General features: G+C 42.9%; 2 protein-coding genes across 6 annotated transcripts in view; both read right to left on the minus strand.

The window, feature by feature from the left end:
• Positions 1-592: 592 nt before the first annotated feature.
• tymp (thymidine phosphorylase) lies at positions 593-12495 on the minus strand. 3 transcript variants are annotated; one of them, XM_063217986.1, is made up of 10 exons: positions 12187-12495; positions 11685-11872; positions 10634-10836; positions 9721-9819; positions 8726-8855; positions 6353-6471; positions 5914-6076; positions 3418-3654; positions 1781-1921; positions 593-935 (listed from the first exon to the last, which is right to left on the minus strand). In XM_063217986.1, exons 2-10 carry the CDS (start codon positions 11833-11835, stop codon positions 793-795), a joined length of 1386 nt encoding a protein of 461 aa, XP_063074056.1. In that variant the 5' UTR covers positions 11836-11872; positions 12187-12495; the 3' UTR covers positions 593-792. The 3 variants fall into 3 exon arrangements, with proteins under 3 accessions (XP_063074056.1, XP_063074057.1, XP_063074058.1); XM_063217987.1 differs by having other exon boundaries at positions 11685-11885; XM_063217988.1 differs by lacking the exon at positions 11685-11872 and having other exon boundaries at positions 12187-12492.
• An 8752-nt stretch (positions 12496-21247) lies between these two features.
• The window catches only part of shank3b (SH3 and multiple ankyrin repeat domains 3b), a 94995-nt gene continuing 91927 nt past the window's right edge, over positions 21248-24315 (minus strand). For all 3 annotated transcript variants that reach the window (XM_063217357.1, XM_063217358.1, XM_063217356.1), the window contains exon 27: positions 21248-23802. In XM_063217357.1, the coding sequence (XP_063073427.1) occupies positions 23151-23802 (652 nt within the window). In that variant the 3' untranslated portion in view covers positions 21248-23150. The remainder of the gene's footprint in view (positions 23803-24315) is intronic.

A 24315-nucleotide genomic window follows, 5' to 3' on the forward strand; every position in this document is an offset into this window, starting at 1 on the left:
AACTGTATTAAGCACCAAAATAGTGGCATACCCCTTTAAAGCTTTATTTAAGAAATTTAAGTATTTAAGAATTTAAGAAAATAAAAAACTTCAATTAACATGGTTGCATAATATACACACCCTTAAACTAATACTTTGTTGCCGCACATTTGGTGTTCAGCCTGGCATGCGTTAATATGGCAATATTCATTCACCACTCTTTGCAAAAGCCCATATCAGATAGATTGCGAGTGCATCTCCTGTGCACAGTCCTCAGATCACCCAACTGATGTTCGATGGGATACAGGTCTGAACTCTGTCTGGGCCATTCCAAAACCTCAATGTTATTTTGGTGAAGCAATTATTTTGTATATTTAGGTGTGTGCTTAGGGAAATTGTTGTTCTGAAAGATTAGTTCCTCTGCATCTTCATCTTTCTGCCAGGGGGCCGAAGGTTTTGTGCCACTACCACAGCCCCTGTGGAAATGTTCCATTCCAAGACCATTCCACCGGTGGAGATAATGTCAAGGCAAATTCGTCTACACAATATCTCTCTGTGTGTTACTATGGCAACTCTCTACTGGTTCCACTGGTGTGTATTGAATGGGAACAGACAGTGTACCTTAAACCAAGGATAGCTCTGAATGGTAAAAAAAAGTTTTATTTTTTAATTTATTTTCCTCTCTTTTTTCAAAACAAGCATCAAAATATCATAAATCGGGAATTACACAGTCCACCCATCCACGTGGTTCTCCATTTCAAAAAAGAGAGGTAGAGGCACCAGTTAAAAACACACACTGAGTCACTGTCTCTGTCACTGAGGAAGAATGAATTCGGCCACCCGTGGGTCGGCATGGTAACTGTCAGCCGAGCCAATTAGCAGGGACGCCTGCAGGTCAGAGTGTTGCTGTGAGTCCAATGTCGGCGAATCATAGTGGACCCGCAGCCAGGCATCTCCTGAAAAGCACAACCGCCTTTGGTCAAAGCACAGCAGTGCAACTTTTCACTCATATTCAGTACAGGCGGCCTACAGCCATGGTGGTCCATTTAGAAATCACTATACTGTACTGTAATTTGAAGTTCACTTTGGTATGCAAGCATTGAAAATTGTCACACATGTTCATTAGAATGCACTCTTTCAGCACAGGGCGTTGGTCACGCAAAATTCAAAGATGGCCGCCATTTTTCAAGATGGTCACCCTCTCCACTTGTAAATAAGGCCAATAACAGTTCACTTAATGATGGAAGCATAGCCTTATGAACATTTCAGCCAAATTGCATCATTAAGTGAACTATTCTTGGTCTTATTTACAAGTGGAGAGGGTGGTCATCTTGAAAAAATGGTGTCCATCTTGGAAATTTGTGTGACGCCATGTGCTGAAAGAGTGCATTCTAATGAACATGTGCACCAATTTTCATGCTTGCATACCAAAGTGAACTATTCTGGGGTATTTTGGCAGTTAACTGTTCCTCTAATGGTCGAGTTGGTCAATGCATTGCACTGCACTTTGAAATGCTAACACTTAATGTAATGCTAGCTCTTTTTACAATGTTTTTTTTCTTTACAGTAGGCTACACAGGGGCGACATAGCAGTAAATTCTGGGCCCTATGTACAATCAGCTCCAATGGACCTCCACTAGGGTTGCCAACTGTCAATGAAAAAAATACGGGACACCTCATGGTGCCGGGGGTCTGGGGGTCGTCCCCCAGAAAATGTAGCATTTCTTAGATGTAATTTCCTGCATGATTTCACTTGATTTCCAATACGAAACATCATAGCTACAAACTCATCATCACTTGCCTTTTTTAACCTGCTGCCCAAGTGTCACGAGCAGCTCTGCCCCCACGCTGTGGTTGATTGGCTCCCCAGCCTTCGTCCGACCCGCCCCCAGCTTATGCAGCACCTGTGCCAGCACCATACCATCGATGTCTACCACAGTACCTGGCGACAGACGTAATTATCAGTACATTTGTGGCGGAAGTACAATACTAGTAGCCTACATGATGTTTTATTTACTTTACATTACACTTAATGAGACATTTATCCAAAGCGACTTACAGTCATCAGAACAGGTTGTGGTTACTGTCCCTGTAGCAGTGTTGGGTTAGGTGCCCCTTTAATGTAAGTTACGCTCAGTGAAGTCACATGTGTTAGATGGTTACTTTTATACTCCCCTGTCAGATGGTAGAGAAATAAGTCCCATTATGTTATATTACATGTATGTCAATCCACTTCAGCAGTTGGAACAAAAACATTTACATACTACTCATCATGATTTTACCATTACCAACAATGTGAACCTCAGCCACTCAGTTGGTAGAATAATTATTACAGATCTATCAGATCTACCCAGCTATCCCAGCCGTGGCTTAATAGTTATGAAGATGGGCTTTAGACCAGAGGGTTGCAGGTTCAAATCCCACCCTTTCACTCCCTAACTCACTCCATGGCTGAGGAGCCCTTGATAAAGGCGCCTTACCCCACACTGTTCCAGGGACTGTAACCAATATACCCTGTACTAAAAATAGCTAAGTTGCTTTGGATAAAAGCGTCAACTAAATGCAATGTAATTTCATCTATCACATTATATCATTTTTAATATGTACCTAAAACATGTACATGGTCCGTGCCATGTTATTTCACCATAACCGTCAATGTCAACCATGGTTGCTGAAAGTGTGGTTGAAAATGTGTACACATCTCGCATCTTGTCATATAATGTTAACCTTAATTTATTGCAATAGTTTGCTGAAGCCAATGAAGTCACTGGAAGGGTTGTGTAAAACTGAAATTGTAATGCAAACACAGTACAATGAGCATCTCTCTCTCTCTCTCTCTCTCTCTCTCTCTCTCTCTCTCTCTCTCTCTCTCTCTCTCTCTCTACCTTACACACACACAATTGACACTGCCCCCCCACCCCGCCAGCATGCAATGCCACATGCAATGCGCGCACACACACACACACACACACACACACACACACACACACACACACACACACACACACACACACACACACACACACACACACACACACACACACACACACACACACACACACACACACACACACTTTGTGAATGACAGGAACTGGCTGTGCATTGTGCTGTACAGGAACGTTCAAAGCAAGGGCAATAGATCAACGGACCAGAGTCATTAACTGGATGCTGTATTTAACCTGATGCTTCTGGTGAGATAAAATTACACCCCTTCCCTTCTCTTCTCTTCCACTAGCTCACACACACAGCTGTCCCCAGCAGCAGTGACAGCAGTGACAGTGATAGCAGCAGCGTGACGCCCCCTGTGTGTGTGTGTGTGTGTGTGTGTGTGTGTGTGTGTGTGTGTGTGTGTGTGTGTGTGTGTGTGTGTGTGTGTGTGTGTGTGTGTGCGCGCGTGTGTGTACTACATATGTGTGTGTGTAGTGAGCTTGCATTTACCATCGCTCTGCACCGTCAGCTCTGCCTTGTGCTGTGCAGGCTTGAGATGGAGGAAGTAGTCAGCAGGCCGCGTTGTAGAGCAGCAGAGCGATCGGGCGATATCCGCGGACACCCCCTGGGCCTGCAGCATGGCCTGGAACTTCTGAAGGGCCGCCCCATTGCCAAGGACCCCTGCCAGCGCTTCCTGGCCGCGAGCCAATGAGGCAACGCGACCGCTCATCCATAACAGGTAGCCGCCTGCACGGCGACACACAGGGGGTGCATCCCAATATGTGACCTTGCCTCCTCCACTTGCCTCCTCCACTTGCTTCTCGTCATGATGACATCACTGACAACAGCATTATATTTCAATATCTTGCAAAAGCTCAATTGTAAAGTCTTTTTCTCATTTGCAATTGGGATGGTGAATGAAAAACAGTCCCTCAAAAGTTGTTGTGGCGAGGCTGACAGCTGGGAAACTTTATCGTTTTCTCCACGGAGGAGGGGCCAGGAGGCGGGACGAGGAGACAAGCACAAGTGGAGGAGGCAAGGACACATATTGGGATGCACCCAGGGCAACAACATATTCACCTTCTGTTAGGGAGAATAGCTAGACTATTGCACAATTCATGATTGTAGATCATGTCATCGAGAAAAAGACATACCTGTATACTGTAATGCCATATTTGTCAGGGCAAATAACTACAGATTTACAAGAAGGATGAACCACATCCAACAGGATTAATTGTGGAGGCAAGAGGAAGCTGTCTGAAAGAGACTTTTTGGTGCTAACCCGGAATGTATCCAAAAAACACGAAACCACAGCTGTCCAAATCACGGTAGAGTAAAATGTGCACCTCTCAACTCTCCTGTTTCCACCAGAACGGTCCATCGGGAGCTCCACAAAATATCAAAATATGTGGCTGGTCACCGAAACATCCCTTTCAGACAGCTTCCTCTTGCATCCACAGTTAATCCTGTCGGATGTGGTTCATCCTTCTTGGTGGTATGCAGACATTACTTTGGATATTGTGGCTCTTGATACATTACAAAGACTTGCTGTCTTGGTCAAAGGTGCAGCAACACACGCGTCAAGAATTTCTCCTTTTTTGAACTCTGATACGTCGCTCATATCATTGTGTGCATTTCAATATTTGAGCAAAATTGTTTTCTTAGGCTGCAAATTCAACCTTCACACTCTGCTCTTACTGTATACAACGCTCAATTAATGACGTTTGGCCATCAGGCTGGTCCAATTTAGCCATGAAACCTCCCACACTAAAATGACAGGTGTTTCAGTGGCATTGTCTAACCCATGTACATCATGCATAATACAGTATGTCTACTTATTCAAGTCATTGCAAAAACAACACATGCTTTGGAATTGTAGATGAGGTCATCTTCTATGGAAATTCTGCACTTTGGACTCAGATTCTTATAATTAATCACACAGACGTTTTGGCCAAAGATGAATCAGGCTGAAATATTTGGCTGTGTGTCATGCCATCCTACTAAATGAATAGCCGACAAGAATCGGAGAGTGTGACTTTTCTATAACAAATATGTACTGATCCAGTTACTCGCACCTTAATACCGTTTTTATTCAATCAGGAGTTGAACACCCTCCCCAAAAATGTAGAAAGGATCATAAAACACTTCCTGTGGTAAGTCAAGTGTCCTTTACAGATCTCAGTCAGATCGTCCTGTCTGCCTGGTCTCCTTTTGCAATAATGTAAATTGTGTGTATGCGTGTGTGTTTGTTTATGTGTCTGTGTATCAGCCTGTTAAATACAGTGTGTTTGCTGTTGTTGACCCATAACCAGTCATTTTGCAGTGTGTATGTGTCAGAGAGAGAGAGAGAGAGAGAGAGAGAGAGAGAGAGAGAGAGAGAGAGAGAGAGAGAGAGAGAGAGAGAGAGAGAGAGAGAGAGAAGGGAGGGACGGGTGAGGGAGTAAGGGAGTAAGGGAGTAAGGGAGTGATGGACTGTGTTTGCTATCGCTGACTGGCCCGATGGTCATCAGGTCATACTGTGTGTGTGTGTGTGTGTGTGTGTGTGTGTGTGTGTGTGTGTGTGTGTGTGTGTGTGTGTGTGTGTGTGTGTGTGTGTGTGTGTGTGTGTGTGTGTGTGTGCGTGCGCACACATGCGTGTGGGTGGGTGGGTGTTTGTGTGTATTTGCTAATGCTGACCCTCATCCAAAGATGTGACTATAGGTCTGTCAGGTCATCAGGTCTACGTCCCTTTAAGCACTCCAGACACGGACACACACACACACTCTCGCTCACGTACGTGTGTGTGTGTGTGTGTGTGTGTGTGTGTGTGTGTGTGTGTGTGTGTGTGTGTGTGTGTGTGTGTGTGTGTGTGTGTGTGTGTGTGTGTGTGTGTGTGTCTGTGTGTCTGTGTGTGTGTGTGTGTGTGTGTGTGTGTGTGTGTGTGTGTGTGTGTGTTTGTCTGTGACCGTGTGTGTGTCCGTGTGTCTGTGTCTGCGACGTCTGTGTTTACTGTTTCTGACCCCTTACCCAGAGACGTGACCAACTCCCTCAGGTCATCAGGTCCACGTCCCTTTAAACATTCCAGCGACTCACACACCTCCAGCGTGTTTCCCACCAGGCGACCAATGGGAGCGTCCATACGGCTAAGTACCGCCCCCGTGCGCATGCCCATGCTGTTGCCAACGGTTACCTGCACAGATAGACAGATGACCTTAAACATTTTTTTTTGTCAGTAAGCTCAAATAGCTAATGAAATTATGTAATAACAAGATTTGATATGTGACTTGCGGAATTTGACAAGGTTATATCTTGAAGTCAAAGTGAGTTAAATTAAGTAAATAAAGGATTCTAAACACAATACAGACTTACAAATGGTGTAAATGAAAGGAAATGCACAGGGGACAAGAAAATAACTCAATTTAATCACAGAAATCATATGTAGACATAAATAAAAACAAACACGCACCATAGATTGTGCAAGTTCACGGGCACTGTTCAGGTCCTTGTAGAGAGCTGCTTTGCCAAACTTCACATCCAACACTAATGCATTTAGACCTTCTGCCCCCTTCTTAGATAAGATTGACCCTAACAACACACACACACACACACACACACACACACACACACACACACACACACACACACACACACACACACACACACACACACACACACACACACACACACACACACACACAGGAGGAGTGTGTTTACAGAAACTTCTGACCATTCATCCAAAAGCCATTGGTGAGGTCACACACAACTTTGGGCACCTTTTAAATTTCAACATGGTTATGGATTTATAGCCATGCAGTTGCAGCCCAACCTTGCTTTAATGATTTTATAGGGCGTGCTCCAAACTGCTCCCACAATGTTGGAGAATGGAATAATTTGGAATACAGGCACATATCCATTTATATGTTTTGTACTGTGCAATTCTCTCTCAAAAGTACAGCGTTTTAGGTCCGTGTATATTTTTGTTCATTCATTATTCTATTTCGGATATCACACGAGAAAGGAATAAGGACTTGTTTATGATGATTTACGCTTGAATATCACTTGTGAAATGGAACCAAGCGCCATATTTTGATATTTTGTAGGTACTGAAAATGAAACGCTGAATCTTAGAAAAGAGAGAAAAGCAATAAAGAAAAAGGTCCTTCTGAATTGCGTCTTCTGTTTATTCAGAATTCGGGTGACCTGAGAGTAAATCCTGGAAGGCTGGTTGAGCCTTCATTACATGGTTTCTTTGGAGGCAAACGGACTTTGCAGGCATTGTTGATGCAATATTCAGAACGTTGCTACACTTCAAAGATGTGGTCGATCTGTGATGACTGTGCGAGGAATTTGTGTCATGAGATGGTTGCGTAGGCTATCCATATCAAGCAAGCGCCACAAGCATGTGCATACGCCCCACCGCCATTGAGTAGGGCGTCCCAGAGGGGGAAGAATGATTTACTGTCTATATTTTGACTTAAACTTATCAACCAATTTAACCTTCGCAACGACATTTCATGTGCTTAGGCCTGGTCTTAAGACTTGATTGTATTTGGCCATATAGCCTACTATAGCGTTCTAATCCAACAGAAGTGCAGCTGTGCGACCAGGAGAGATATCTTCGATGGGAAGGGGTAGACCAACTGTCATTGAGAACATTGACAGTTCTTACGATCAGCATCAGTTTCCCAGTTCATCTCCAGCCTTTAGGTGTATACCCGGACATATTGCTTTCCAACAATATCACTAATGTTCCAAATACACCAAAGTGAAATGTGTATTCAACATGCGTAAAACTTGGTATGGAGAGCACGCGCTTCAGCTCATTACACTTGCCAGAATACTCAACAGTTTGCGTGAGAACACTGCTTTAGACCGTTTGCTCCCTAATGCATATTACTACATGTGAAAGGGTATAATAGGTTATTGATTCCAGAGACTTTAGCCTTTATTTAGGCTATAAAGTTGAGTCCATAACATAAAGGAAACTTCACCTCTATTTTATAAGGCGGACGCACGCTCCAATACAGGCCTACCATCACGCGTGCTGCGCATAGGCCTACTAGCCTGTACATCACAAAAATGTTTTTCATCATTCTATTATTTTTCTGTTGTGTCTCTGGCTCCAGCTACTGTTCTGTGTGTCGTTTGGTAGCTAGACCTTTTCTGATGCGTTTCAGACGGCAAACTTTCCTTCCGGGTAAACAGAGGGGGAGGGGTCAGTCAAATGAAATTCAATAAACGAATAGCCAAATATCACAAATTGAAAAACGATCAAAACTTTTGTCATTTTTTATAATGCTATTATGGTATGAAGTAACACATGCAGAAAACAAAATACAGCCATTTCTGCTTGTATTGCTTTAATCAAAACAAGAAGTTGCACCCTTTTTTGAATTTCACATTTCATTCCAAAATAAAATAATGAATGAACAATAAAGTACACGGACCGCTTTATGGTGGTATCTCATGCCCAGATTTACTCATACCACAACAAATATGTAATCAATTTTAAATTAATACTGAAAAACACCGATCAAAAATTGAGAGATAAAATCAGATTCAGTTGTGGATTTGATACAACACAGATCAAAATACAAAATACAAAATACAAAATACAGATCCTTTCTGATTGGTCCAGGTGTGTTTTGGGGTGTACCTGCTAACCATACAGGGGTGAGTTTCTCAAAAGAGAAGTTGTTAGCCTGTTAGCAACTTCGGTAGTTGCCAATGGGAAAATGCATTGAAAACAACACAGTAGCTAATGTAGTAAGCAACTTTGGTTTTGAGAAATTCACCCCTGGTTGGTTACCTGTATCCATCCAGGGGAGGTGGGCATTACCTGTGATGAGTGGCAGACTGTCCACAGTGGATGTGGCGTCTCTCAAGGCGTACATAACTCGATCAGCCGGTACCAGAGTCTCTGTCTGTCCTACAATGCAACAGCCGACATTTACCAAGATCTCGTGAATCTGAAGATAACAAAGATTAGATGAGATAGAATGAGATTAGAAAAGATAAGACTAGAGTATCCTACTCTGTTTTAGATTAGCACTCATAAAATTACTTTGGGTTTTTATGAGGTTTAGGGTTGCCTCTTTTCTGGATCGGCATACCAACCCATTTACCCTTGGCCAACCAGAATGGCAAAAGAATGAGAGAGCATATTGAACGATTATGAGCAGCATGTGAGAATATGTGACATGTTTTTATTTTTTTTATTTTTTTTATTCTGCAGGCAAAAACATCAAATAGTGATATAAGTCATTCACACAAAAGGCAGTTGTCTTGTATTGTATTGTATTGTATTATTTCTTATTGTGTTTTATTGTATTCTATGTGTCTGGTACCATATCAACCCATGTGTACTGTACAAGGAGTGCTGTGCAGTGAATTCAGTGCCGTATTTGCAGTTGATTGGCGAGCTAAATAAACAAAGCTAGTCTGACCCAAGTGTAAGGTTGAACCTGGGCAAGAGGTCAAGCACAACCAATCCTGAAAGTAACAGTGTACAGAGGTCCTGATGAAACAAAAGTTTTTTTTTTAACTTAATTTAAATTTGAAGCTTTCTCTTAAATGTTTGAGTATTTGTAATGTGTAACAGGGTGAACAATTGTTTCCTGTAGCTTTAACGAGGTTGTAACTGCTATTTGCATGTTTGCCGAACCAGGTCACTCTGAAATGAGTCTGCTACCAAGGAGAAGATAACACCTGTTGCTTCTCTCTCTCTCTCTCTCTCTCTCTCTCTCTCTCTCTCTCTCTCTGAAGTAGTTATTTGTGCGTGTGCGTGTGCGTGTATGTGTGTGTGCTCGTGTATGCGTGTATGTACGCTGTTACCTTCTCTACTGATTGGCTAACTGAGAACCCCGGGATGGACTCCAGTTTGTCGAGAGTTCCTCCGGTGTGCGCTAGGCCACGCCCACTGATCATCGGCACCTGCAGGGGTCATCACCACAGTTACCACCAGGATCATTTATTAATGCAGCTTTTTCACAATCACATCCATAGAAAACAGCAGCATATATGTTTATTGTACCGCATTAAAAATATATACACGAAAATTCCATTGGGACTGATTAATTGGGGTTTATTCCACGCTGGGTTATTTGACTGTGACCCCACCCCGTGACAAGCCTGTTTAGCAGGCAAGGTTCCTCTGGCCCTTTGCCCATAACCTTTTCCCTGCAACAAAAAATCTGACATTTCTGCCCAAACCCTCAGGTCAGGGCCTCTGGTCAGGTCCATATAGATCTGGGGCCCGGGGGTTTGCATTGTATTTCATTGCATTGCATTGGTTGTGCATATTAGTTTTTTAATTGTACCATGACCTTCCACAAAAACACAACATCTTTCTTGTCCCCTGCAACAAGTGTATCCAACCCAACTCGCTTTTATGCCATTATTATTCAGACAAGACAGAGTGAGAGAGAGAGGCAGGATCGAGAAATGACCTCGGGTTGGTTGCAATTGAGATGCATTAGTCTATTTTATTTTTTAGTTCTAAGGGGGGTGTAGGCAGGCTTTTCATGAGGTAAAGAGTGCATTGGGATTCTTATGATGAGGTCAAGGGGGCATTTGTTCAAAAAAAGTTGAGACCCACTGCATAACATTGCATTGCATTGCATTACATTGATTTTTTGCACAGTAGTGCACTTACTGTACCATGCTATTGCACTAGAACACAACTTTTATTCTCTGTAACATTGTGTGGCCAACCCATCGCGCCGGCCTCTTGTCTCTGGCCTCTCACCTTGCATCCACAGGCAGCCAGAGCAGGGGCCAAGGGCAGGCTGACCTTGTCACCGACGCCCCCCGTGGAGTGTTTGTCCACCACCAGGCCGGCCCAGTCCGCAGGCCACTGCAGCACCTCGCCCGAAAGCATCATCTCCTGGGTCAACGCCACGGTCTCGTCCGCCGCCATCCCCTTCTGCCAAATGGCCATCAACATCGCACCTGCGGTACATAAGATAGCACATGAATGTGGCAGTGTTGATTTAACAATAACAACATAAAAATGTACCACATGAGAGTGACACTAACAGAGTGAAGTGAGACAATATGGTGCCGTTTAGACGTATCCAGATATTTTTTTATTTGGATATTTTTTCACATGTTTAGGTGTACATGCAACATGTGGATAAAAATAAAAACTCCATTGTAACAGGTGCGTTACAATGCGTTAAAGCCGTGTATGCAGATTTTAAAACCCTGTTTATGTGTAAACGGAAGGCCAAAACCAATGCGCTCTCAAAAAGATCCATATATGTGTAAACAACTTCCAAGAGAGTATCTAGTGACAATAAGAGAAAGTAGTTCATCACCACCAGCCTCAACATTGCACTTTCAGAGGCCAAAACTAGTCCTATACTCTCTAGTTCTTGAATCAACTATTTCATTGCCATCAATAGTGCACCTGCACAATACTGTACAAGTTGCAGGGATGATTCAAATCTTGCACTAATAGTTAATCATCAACATCATGGCTCTTGGAGTAACCTAGGAAATTTGTAAATATCCTTAAGAACCTTCTAATGAAAAAAAATCACTGCAGAATCAAAACTATATTGTTTTACAGTATTACTGCAGCACACTTCTCTACCATAGTACCATACTATGGCTTTACAAAGCCGTAGTGATGACTTGGTCATTGCCATCAAACTTAACATTTTGAAGTTTACCTTCTGTTTTCTTAATAATTAATTTCATTTTTAAAACCTTTAAAAATGCATATACAGTATTTCTTTTTAAATAAATCTGTTATGAATTCTGTTATGAGATAGTGTGCGAGCGCACCCACACACCTAGCTGGCCCTCCTGGATGTTGCCAGAGCTGACGCCGTGCACGAAGGTCCTGATGTCCTGCTTGGAAAGCCTTCCGCCATCCCGCTTGCGGCGGATCAGCTCCGGAAAACTGGACACGGCACACTCCTCTCCCTCCGACATCGCAGACATCCCGGCCCGGTGGCTCTTCTTTTGTTGTCACAGTCAGCTGCATGTGACAGCTGACAATAAATGTCAACTCTCCCTCTATCTCTCTTTCTGACAAAGACACACTCTCTCTCTCTCTCTCTCTCTCTCTCTCTCTCTCTCTCTGTCTTTGAGTTTTTTTAATATGAGGCATCAATTTGCTCTAAATATCTTAGGGCCCAACAGGTCACACAGACACATACACCAGATATTGTAATATATCAATGCCACATGGTTAGGTATGATTAAAAGTTGCATTTTGATGTAATCAGACGGTGACGGAGGGTGACTTAGACTGAGACTTAAAGTCAGAGCAGTTAGAGCAGAGTGTCTTACCGGGGCTGTAGTCTACAAGGTGGACGGGATTCCCAGTGCACCAGCCGGACACGTTATGAACAGGTTATTCCAGTCAGAAAAGGACACTGTCAAAACACTACTGGCTTTGAACAACGGTAATTTGGACTCTGGCCTGGCTGTGCGGCAAGAAAACTGCATGCGACCACACACACACAAACACACACACAGACATGTCAGTCATTAACAACAACAGACTCGGTCACTCACTACACCCGACCACATCACTCCCCTCGGGCCGAGGAAAAAGAGAGGTTATGGTGATCTGATAAGACCTGTGCACTCCACCTCTGAATGTTGAAACACGTGTCTGAGTGATTCACGGGTGGGTCATTTCCAAGCTTAGTACAGTAGCCCAACTTGTACACTGTAAACAAATGTTGTGTTCATTCAAGACTTAGAGAGTACTCTGGGACCGCATACCATCTAGAAGTGCTGAAATAGCATGGCAAAATGTGCTGGGTATTGTAATTGTCTTACTGAGAAAGACAATTCATTAGCAGTGATTCCTGTATAAGGAACAGAGTGTTCTATAATAGGCCTGTTCATAGAAGCCTAACACAGAATACAGTGAGGTCATGGGTGCCGCTAAGGGGGGAAAGGTGTTACAGATTACAAGGGCCCAAGCGCTGACAGCACTGACAGGGGCCCTTACAGGGGTCCAAAATTTGAACCTTTTATGGGGCCCAAAGTTTCTGGCGGCGCCCCGGAGTGAGATTTTGGCCACTGTAAGTAAAAAAAACAGTAGGCACCCCATCTTTAAAGCTTCTTCAAAGCTAATTTAAATCCAGGAATATAAGTGGAGGTTAAATATCTAAATTGTGTGTATCCGTGTGAGTCCTTCATTTTAAAAACAAAACCTTGAATGAATTTTCTCTTGTGACTGGTTTATTCAAGCCGCACTGTCACCTAAACTTAAAGGAACAGTCCACCCTTTTTTGATTTTCACATATTTGCAGTATTTCCAAGCATTATTTGTGAATGTGCAAATCATTTTCTTTTCAGTTTTTTCAGTACTTAGATTTATTGGATCAGAATTATTAGCATAGCTTAGCATAATCACTTTATGTGAATGGAGGCATTAGCATCAAGCCACAAATGATCACAGGACAGGATTAAATAGCTGTTTTGCACACAGATGAATTTTACATTAATTTTAAAGTACTTTATAAGTAGGCTACATTTGATGATGTTTTGTTTGCCCCCATAGACTTGCATTTCTACGCTTAATTTAGCTATACTGTTAAACTAGGCAATGGAAAAACAGAGACGAAAATGATATGCATATTCATGAATAATGCTATGAAATACTGCAAATATGTGAAAATTAAAAAAGGGTGGACTGTTACTTCAAGGAACACTGCTGGAATTGGTTTGACTGATTTAGATGTCCTCATCTCCAACCCAATTCAATCAGGTCATCATTCAACCAGGCAATAACCTGATTGAATTAGAAGGTAAAACCAGTAGCCTGGTGAACCAGCGCCACCCGCTGGACGGCAAAATGTTTTGTCTACGGGTAGTCTGGTTTATCAGGCTTTATAGTACTATAGTATATAATACCAGGGCATTTGGATGTGGCGCTGGATTGCAACGAATGAATTCTGTTTGCCCATCTCTGTTGGAATGCTAAAACCAAAGAGCACCAAGACAAGGATTATTTAAGACCCATGAAATCCTTCAAAATACCTGTTTTTTTCTCAAACATGTAACACAGTTATCTGGCTTTCCCATTTGTCACTGTGATAACACACTGCCCACAACAAAATTGCAACCTGCCTTCAACTAGTCACACATGTAATGAGCAGGGGACAACCACTGATGCTATGCCAGGATCCAGGGGGCAGTGCGTGGGTAGCGCACACGCGCGCGTCTGTGTGTGCGTGTGTGTGATGGTAGCATGCTTTCAGTGGTACTTATTCAAATACTTCAGTGTTTGGTGTACCTACTGCAAGAGAATAGTGTTCCCCAATCTTTTTTGTCCCTCGCACCCATACACTTTTTGTCTACAATGAGTATGCCATGGTTACCCTCTTTCGCATGCTCTGTGCCTCTTCCTTAATCTCAATGTGACTATTACATGCAATAGTTGGTGTTATTACATATTTCCAAGTATCCCTAGCAGTGTGCTCATGCACCCCTCGTGGTACTCATACCCCTGAATGATAATCACTAGAGAGGCACCGAAAATACGGGCGCAGAAAATATTTGGCCGAAAACGCAAAAAAAGACAGTTTCGGTTTTCGGCCGAAAGCCGATTGAGTGGCCGAATCGGAGATCGAATAGAAAATGAATTGAAAATGGGCATTAATTAAACTAATTTCAGTTCTACTCTAACATTTGAAGACATCAAATACACATTTATTTTCTTTCAAAAACATGTCTAAACATTTACTGTAAGCCGTAGATTTAACCCCTTAAGACACGGCATTATAAATTAGCTGTTACCAGAATGGCAATGACCAAGTCGTAATGTATTACTAAAGGCCCTGTGCACTGTCATAGTAGTGTTGTGCTATAGTAGTTAACTTTCAATGTCTATTACAGCGTGCCACAGGAGGTATGGCGTGCATTAAGGGGCTACGCAATATTTAAGAATAGTGAAAAACATAACTTTTGGCAACTTTTAACTGAATTGTAATAATCGGTTTCGATTTTCGGCCCAGTGATTAATTATTATTCGGTTTCGGACACAAATTTTAATTTCGGTGCACCTCTAAATTAATCACTGATATACAGTAGGCAACATTATTTCATTTCGGTCAACAGTGCAATTGGTGGTGTGCCCTGAGATTTTTTTCAATGACAAAAGGTGTGCCTTGGTTAAAAAAAAGGTTGAAATCCACTGATGTAAGCCATATCGTAATAAGCTACACGATCACTGACGTTGGAAGCCTGGAGAGAAGCAATACAGTGCTTGTTGGTTGAGACAATTTGATTAACCTTCTGTTTGTGTGTGTGTGTGTGTTTGTTTATTTCATCTGGTGAGTCCGTATTCTTAATCAGGCATTACAAAGCTTTATGAATGCATTGCAATCTTTTGTGCACCCATGTGTGTGACGCACTCTTTTGTTTGAGTTCTTTTTATTTGTTGTTTACTTGTTTGTTTCTAGTATGTGGGCAGTTCAAATATCTAGTGAATAGATAAGGAGGACGTAGCAGAACCAGAATTAAGCAACTCTATTGTTCCGAGGGTTAAAAATGTTTAAACAGTAATCATTTTCCAACTCGACAGTCCATACTCTGATAAAACCCTGTATTTTGTTTTGTTCCGTGTATTGTCCACAAAATTAGTGTACTAACACAATTGGTTAATAACAAATAATACAATTGTCCACTGAACTCCGACAAAGGTCCGATACAGTATTCCAAGCTCCATTTGGCTGGACCTTAAAGGCCGTATCCTCCCTTCTGTACAAAAAAAAATGAAATGGAACTTTCTCAGTCTGTCCACAAGTAGGCGCAAGTGCACTATATCCGCTCCACTTCACTCAACACAGTACAGCCTGAGAATCGAAGAAAAGAGAAGTTTTCTCGAAACATAACACATTTGACCATTGACACCATCTTGTTATATTTTTTGGTACGTTTCTTTTCTCTCACTCTCTCTCCTCGTTTTTGCCAACAATTTGATCTTCAGTCCAACAAATAAATAGCCTACTGTAAAGGACCAATCCTTTATTTTTAAGGAGTCCTATTGATGATTGTGTGTGTGTGTGTGTGTGTGTGTGTGTGTGTGTGTGTGTGTGTGTGTGTGTGTGTGTGTGTGTGTGTGTGTGTGTGTGTGTGTGTGTGTGTGTGTGTGTGCGTGTGCGTGCGTGCGTGTGTGAGTGTGAGCACAGGTGTCCTATGTGTGGTGGAGACTGTCCATTGTCACTTTTCCTGAAGAGACACATACTGTACATGCTTTAAGGAAAAGATTGTCAGCCTGTGCAAACACCTCTGTGTGTGTGTGTGTGTGTGTGTGTGTGTGTGTGTGTGTGTGTGTGTGTGTGTGTGTGTGTGTGTGTGTGTGTGTGTGTGTGTGTGTGTGTCTTCCGTGTGCACGTGCAAGCCTGTTTGTTTATGTGAGGTACTTGTACACATACGTAAAGATGAGAGATCAAATCTATGTCCGCCATTCCTCTATCCTTGTGTTTAGCACGTGTGGTTTGTGGTAACATGCACTTCTTCATACTACATGGACATGGGATTAAGCACTTGTCTAGTGATGCACATTACTGACTAGTCGTCAGGTGTGTGTGTGTTTGTGCATGTACTCTGTACTGTGTGTGAGAGTACATGTGTGTATTGTTCTTGAATGTGTTAGTGTATCGAGTGCATTTGTTCTTTGTGTGCATGTGCAGTGTGTGAGTGTGTGTGTGTGTGTGTGTGTGTGTGTTTGTGTGTGTGTGTGTGTGTGTGTGTGTGTGTGTGTGTGTGTTTGTGTGTGTGTGCTTGTTTGTGTGTGTGCACATGCGAGTGTGTGTGTGTGCTTGTAGTGTAATGTGTGTGTGTGCAGATGGCTTTGTAACATAGCACCTGATCTTTGTAAGTCATTCACAGAAGTAAGTATACATCATGATCATCATCATCGTCATCATCATTAATTCAGCCCTCTGAGTAACCATAGCAACCAGCATGGAAATACACTTACAATACATTTATCATTGCTTCTGATTGAGTCGAAAAGAATGATCCAAAGTAAAGACAAAGTGGTAGCACTTTATTTTAAGGTACTCATGTTAGCCACGTATACATACATACTGTCTGTATAAGTAACTTATAAGTCATACTTCAAGCAATATCAATCACTTGTTAAGCGTGTATTTCCAATTTCTTGTTTACGGCCAAGAAGTACTTCATTATTGATAAAATTGTAATAAGAACCTATTAGGACCTTAACACGCGTCTTAAAAGTCACTTATACAGATAACCATTAGACATGTGTACAAGTGGCTAACGTGAACCCAGTTCTAAAGTGTTACCAAAAAAATGCTCAAAGAAAATAATTTAAAAATCAATACATAGGTTATTTACAGACATCTGCCACATTTACTGAATATCTCAAATGCCTTCCTTTTAAACATTTGTAAATGACTTTGTAAAGAGTAAATGAAATAATAAATATATTGGGAACATCATATTGGTCATAAAAGCACAGATGAAAGCAATAACAGGGGATAATAACGGGCTTTTGCTTCATAAGATAAAATAGCTGAATATCCGACCAAATTAACTCTACCACAAACTTACTGTTTTAAAGACACAATAGAAGATTAAGTTGTGAAGTTTAAACTTCATAAAGTTTCAGCATTCATACGCAATACAATTCGTTTCCTCTTAAATATATAACCTGTGTGTGTTTATTCTCTTTTTTAAATTCATACATATAAAAGTTAGCTGAAAATACTTTTTTTTGTTTTTGAAATTCTATTAAATCTAAACGGAGGCAGATTCTGTTCAAAGGTTGCTTTTTAAAAACATCGAGAGACGCAAAGCTCTGCAAAAAGGCAATCTCCTTCACTGGTGGAATTTGATCGTTTGATCGTAACACATACATCTTTTTTCCCCCCAAATAACCAGAGGTGGGAAAACTGGACGGACAGAGTAAAAGTCCTGGGGTGCATTTTTCAAAAGGGAAGTTGTTAGCTTGTTAGCAACTTCGGTAGTAGTTGCCAATGGGAAAATGCATTGAACACAACAACGTAGCTAATGTAGTAAGCAACTTTGGTTTCGAGAAATGCACCCCTGCTTTGATGTTCCTTCTGTCTGTTCTCTCAGCACAGGTGATTTGACTGATTAGCTCATCAACCTGGCTTAAGGCTGTGGTCATTAGGGGTCAACATTTTCACTGAATTGGCTGGAGCAAAAATGTGTCAGGGTTTTTTACTGTCTGAACCCGTATTTTTCCACCTCTGCTAATGACTTGATGTCAACCTCTCGGGCGCCCCCTACTGGTCCAGACCACTTGCCACCGCCCCAGTCTCTTGTTTTCCAAGCCAAGCGGCAGAGCTGGACTGTTGGGGGGCATCTGGTAAGGGAAGAAGGTGATGCAATGCAACCAGTCCCATACAATTCTGAGGTTTGAAACAAAACTATAGTAGCTATGCTGATTGTACTGTATGATATAGGGGAAAAGGATGGGGGGAAGTAAGGTGAACTCATGGTAGTTGTTTCAGCTTGGGCCTATTGGTTGTGGTTGCTTCATATACTCTACTGTGGTGTTTGGTGTCGGTGTGCTTTTTTGCATGGCTGAAGGGAAGGGAGAAGTTTATGGGGCAATGTTACTTTAGAAAATCTATCTACAGTACATTTAAACAGTGTGCAAATACAAACTGATGGCCCAAATGATATTTTTAGTTGTTGGGTGTTGTGTGTGGGAGTGGTGCGGGAGGAGAGTGGGGTCATTTCACGTGAAATCAGACACTTTGGGACCCGACCGACCCGGATTTCAATCATACTTGGTGTGCCTTTTCAGTAGCAAGGTAGCACCCCAGAACTGTATTGGTTTGAATCTGACACTAATATTAAGGGAGAAACAGACTAGGAAAGGTTCACATGTGAGGGTAGGACACTATACATTCAGCCTTGAATATATCAGTCAGTGTTAGTCACAAAAAGATGCCTGTGGTGTTGTTTGAAAGCTCTTTTCTGGCTCTACATATTACACAATCAGCTTGGAATACAACAACTCTCAGAATATGAATTATGATAAATTGAAAAATTAAAAATTGAATATCTAAAAAACTCATATTTTAAAATGGCCAGTTCCTTGTCCAAACGTAGCCGGCAATGTCATGAGCAGCACCTTAAATGCTGGTGTTCGGTTTGTTATTCATTTCAGAGAGAAGTTGACTCACAAATATGGCATCATACAGACCACTTACTAATAATATGGTAATACCATAGTAGCATCACATGACAAAACAAAAACAAAACAAAAATGGTCAGTGTCCATGGTCCCAGGTTTCAGAAACTAAGGCAGATGTCCATTTATACACACCAAATGATGATATGTGAATGTTTGAACATTCCTTCTCTGTGTACCTGTGCCATCTTCCCTTTACCGTACTTTAAAGAGATAATCAATGGCTACACTCTCATTTTGTACTCTACCAGTGCATTGAAGCAGCAAGCTGTGTCTTTTGTAGATAATGTATAAGTACGTCCCGTTGCAGTTACAGGTTCCACTACCAGAAGCACATCCTGATGATCCATGACAGTCTATCTGGTCTGAAGGGAAAAGTGAAGGATGGAGATGGCCCATGAGGATGCAGGAAGTTCAGTTTCACCTCTCCAGTGCTCGGCATACATTCCTCAGCACATGCTAGCCACCAGTTGCCATCATATACAGCTACAACATACCCTTTGATGCTTGAAAATGTAACACATTCCTTTACTGAGCTCACTCTTTCAACTCTGCCTTCTCTGAATGCTCAAAATGGCCTAACTTCCACTGTGTCCATTGACAATGGGCAGAAGCTGTGTAGTTTTTGAGTACCTGGAATAGTTCTTGCAGATTCAAACCTTTTCAACAAGTTCTCAGCTTCATGATGGTACATATCTGTTGTGGCAAACTGGCAATGGATGTTCTTGACATTATCCTTGACAAATTCAAACAGTTGGTATGGCGTTACAATTTAATTGTCAATAGGACGTTGCAGACTTCCTGCACAATATAAGAACCTTAAAATTACAACAAATTTGTGCCACCACGAGGCAGATTTTCACATACCTGCAGAGTGGCACTTTTTTGCCACATCACATGGCAAAGGTCCATGTGATGGCGTTGGAGGGACAGTTAAATGGCTTGCTGCACGAGCAAGTCTGCAACGTCCTATTGAACTGTTTGAATTTGTCAAGGATAATGTCAAGAACATCCATTGCCAGTTTGCCACAACAGAGATGTACCATCATGAAGCTGAGAACCTGTTGAAAAGGTTTGAATCTGCAAGAACTATTCCAGGTACTCAAAAACTACACAGATTCTTCCTTTTTATCAATGGACACAGTGGAAGTTAGGCCATTTTCAGCATTCAGAGAAGGCAGAGTTGAAAGAGTGAGCTCAGTAAAGGAATGTGTTACATTTTCAAGCATCAAAGGGTATGTTGTAGCTGTATATGATGGCAACTGGTGGCTAGCATGTGCTGAGGAATGTATGCCGAGCACTGGAGAGGTGAAACTGAACTTCCTGCATCCTCATGGGCCATCTCCATCCTTCACTTTTCCCTTCAGACCAGATAGACTGTCATGGATCATCAGGATGGGCTACTGGTAGTGGAACCTGTAACTGCAACGGGATGTACTTATACATTATCTACAAAAGACACAAATGCACTGGTAGAGTACAAAATGAGAGTGTAGCCATTGATTATCTCTTTAAAGTACGGTAAAGGGAAGATGGCACAGGTACACAGAGAAGGAATGTTCAAACATTCACATATCATCATTTGGTGTGTATAAATGGACATCTGCCTTAGTTTCTGAAACCTGGGACCATGGACACTGACCATTTTTGTTTTGTTTTTGTTTTGTCATGTGATGCTACTATGGTATTACCATATTATTAGTAAGTGGTCTGTATGATGCCATATTTGTGAGTCAACTTCTCTCTGAAATGAATAACAAACCGAACACCAGCATTTAAGGTGCTGCTCATGACATTGCCGGCTACGTTTGGACAAGGAACTGGCCATTTTAAAATATGAGTTTTTTAGATATTCAATTTTTAATTTTTCAATTTATCATAATTCATATTCTGAGAGTAGTTGTATTCCAAGGTGATTGTGTACTATGTAGAGCCAGAAAAGAGCTTTCAAACAACACCACAGGCATCTTTTTGTGACTAACACTGACTGATATATTCAAGGCTGAATGTATAGTGTCCTACCCTCACATGTGAACCTTTGCTAGTCTGTTTCTCCCTTAATATTAGTGTCAGATTCAAACCAATGCAGTTCTGGGGTGCTACCTTGCTACTGAAAAGGCACACCAAGTATGATTGAAATCCGGGTCGGTCGGGTCCCAAAGTGTCTGATTTCACGTGAAATGACCCAGTGTGGAAATTACATTTTCTATGCATGTTAAAGGCAAAATATGTAATTTCAGTCATTCATTTTGAAAATATATGCTTTCCATTTACATAGTTGATCTTTTCATGAATATGTATTAATTAATTAATTAACAAGTATTTACTGGTTGGATCAAAGTACAGTACTTTTTGCAGACACGGATGTCTATGACTGGTAAGCCAAGATGGCAGACATGGAAAATATTCTGTAAACTACTGTGTTTATGTGAGAAAAGTGTACATTTCCATTATGGCTGTAACGATACACTCAACCACTATTCGGTTCGCATTACAATTTTTTTTTACCTACGTTTCGAAACAAGCCACAATTTTAAAAATGTGACTTTTTGATGATTGTTCATAGGAAGAAAAGGTTTAAAGAGGCTTCCAATGTAAAAACGTACTGATGTGAAAAAAAAAAAAAAAAAAAAAGCTAAAAAAAAGTAGCCTAATACAATTGATGTGAAGTTTGGAAGCACCATCACATCATATCATGTGGTTGTTTTTTGGACTGAAGGGTAACAGTACTTTGAAATGGCGCATCACGATACTGCCTTCTTGTATCACGATAGATTCGATACAATATTGTTACAGCCCTAATTTCCAAGTGAAAATGAATAGTTGGATATTGATAGTAGTGGCAGTAGATATCCATGAAAAAAATAACATTTGTGAATGGACAGCACTAAATTCAGAAATAAACTACTAATATGAATTACATACTCTGCCTTTAAGGATTGTCAACTGTCGGAGGTGGGGGGTTGGGGTTGGGGTTCGGGCAGTGGGTGGATTGTGCAACAATTCAGTGCCAGATTCCAGTGTAATTCCAACAAACGTTTACAGTGATCATACTTTCACAATCAGATAGGTAGCACACTGTCCCAGCGACGGAGGAAGAGAAGAGGGATGTAGGAGTAGGAAGAGGAGAGGGGGTAGGAGGATAGGAACCAGGATGGAGAGGTAGGGGAGGGAAGGAATAGGGAAGAGGGAGGGAAGAGAAGGAGCGAGACAGGAAGACAAGACGAGGAAAGTAGAAGAGGAGAGAGAGAGAAAGAGAGGAGGAAGGTGAGAGGAAGAGAAAAGAAAGAGGAGAAAGAAGAGGAGGAGGCGGAGTAGGATGAGGAAGAGGAGGAGGAGGAGGAGGAGGAAGAGGAGAGGGGGTAGGAGGATAGGGGCCAGGATGGAGAGGTAGGGGAGGGAAGGAATAGGGAAGAGGGAGGGAAGAGAAGGTGCGAGACAGGAAGACAAGACGAGGAAAGTAGAAGAGGAGAGAGAGGAGAGGAGAGAGAGAGAAAGAGAGGAGGAAGGTGAGAGGAAGAGAAAAGAAAGAGGAGAAAGAAGAGGAGGAGGCGGAGTAGGATGAGGAAGAGGAGGAGGAGGATGAGGAGGAGGAAGAGGAGAAGAGGCCACCTCAAGTATCCAACTTGTGAGTTAGATAATGTACAGGTCCAGTAAAGATTCTGGGAGAGTAGAAGATAAAGACAGAGGATGAGATAGAGAGGAAGAAACAGAGAAGGAGAAGGAGGAGAGGGACAAAGGAGAGATAGAGGAGGAAGGAGGAATAAAAGGTGGAGAGAAAGAGGAGACATCCGCCCTCTCGATGTCCCTGTGATGGAGGCAAGAGGAGGAGAGAAGAGGTGAAGAGGAGAGAAGCAAGGGGAGGAAGAAGACGAGGAGAGAAACAAGGGAAGAGAGAAGAGGAGGAAGAGGGGGAGGGAAGTCCTCAAGTATCCAGCAGCTGTTTGTGCGTCCTCTCCATGTTCATGCGATGGCCCACCAAAGTCACCCCCAAGTCTTCCATGGTGACTGTCGAAGGAAGAGAGGAGGAGGAGAGCAAGGGAGGAGAGAGTGGAATATAGAAGAGGAAAGAGAAGGGTACAGGTCTGTAAGGTCCTCAAGTATCCAGCAGCTGTTTGAGCGCCCTCTCGATGTTCATGCGGTGGCCCACCCGCGTCACCCCGAGCTCCGCCAAGTCGTCTTTAGTCAGCGCCGGCAGGTGGGCGCCCTCTATCTCGTGCTCGAGGAAGCGCGGCCGGTGCTCGCCCAGCCCCACGCTCTCCAGCCAATCGGCCACGTCGTACTTGTTCCACAGCGACAGCGGGCGCTGGCGGAAGGGCCGCAGCGCCATCAGCGGGCCGCCGAGCACGGGCGACGGGCACGGCGAGGCGCAGGGCGAGGGCGAGGGCGAGGGGCTGCGGCTGCGGGCGCTGGCGCTGCGCATCACGAAGCGCACCTCCTTGGACTCCTGCGGCAGGCTCAGGCTGGACGACTTGAGGATGGTGTGGTGGTGGTGGTGGTGGTGGTGGTGGTGCGGGTGGCCCGTGCCTGACGTGGCGGCGGCGGCGGTGCCCGCCGTGGAGATGACGCCGCTGCTGCCGAAGGAGCGGATGGCGCCGGAGAGGGCGGCGTCAGAGGAGCGGTCGGGCGTGGCGCCAGGGCTGGGGGTGCGTCGGGAGACGGGGTAGCGCGAGCCGGGGCGGATGGTGAAGGTGGTGCCGTAGCTGCGCTGCGAGATGGTGTGCAGCTCACCCAGACTGCTGAATAACCTGCAAGGAAGAGGAGAGGATAGGATGGAGGAGAAAACGTCTATACATCATCTACAGGACATCTACGTGTCAAGGCATATAAGGAATAGGGAAGAGGAAGGGAAGAGAAGGTGCGAGACAGGAAGAGAAGACGAGGAAAGAAGAGGAGGAGAGTCCACAGTGACCTTGGGTCACATGAAAGGTGCTATATAAAATTGAGTTATTATTACTCGTAAAGTATAAACAAGCAATGGGTCACACACTAATATGCTGTTAGACTAGCTTTAGCTTTTATTCCAGGGCACATTTGGTGTTGCATCTTTTGGCCACGCTGTGTATTTTCAGTAATATGATATCGTTGGCATTTTATGTCCTAACAGCGTGAAACTTTGCACTGCACACCATCATACCACTGGAAATTCTCCCTCCAAACTGGACATCATTCAGTGGAGTGGAGTGGGAGTTGTGGTGTGGAGTTTGACAGACAAACAAACATACAGGACGAGACACAGACAGACAGATGGGCGCAGTAGT

This window comes from Engraulis encrasicolus, chromosome 15 (assembly GCF_034702125.1).
Source record: "Engraulis encrasicolus isolate BLACKSEA-1 chromosome 15, IST_EnEncr_1.0, whole genome shotgun sequence".
Taxonomy (NCBI): Eukaryota; Metazoa; Chordata; class Actinopteri; order Clupeiformes; family Engraulidae; genus Engraulis; species Engraulis encrasicolus.

Bases quoted from the DNA above. Each gene is read 5' to 3' on its own strand.
- tymp (XM_063217986.1), bottom strand. From the start codon at position 11,835: ATGTCTGCGATGTCGGAGGGAGAGGAGTGTGCCGTGTCCAGTTTTCCG. The intron at 10,837-11,684 runs GTGTGTGGGTGC...TATGTACCGCAG, and splicing joins CATCCAGGAGGGCCAGCTAG to GTGCGATGTTGATGGCCATT. The intron at 8,856-9,720 runs GTAACAGCGTAC...TGTTATCTTCAG, and splicing joins TTAGCCAATCAGTAGAGAAG to ATTCACGAGATCTTGGTAAA.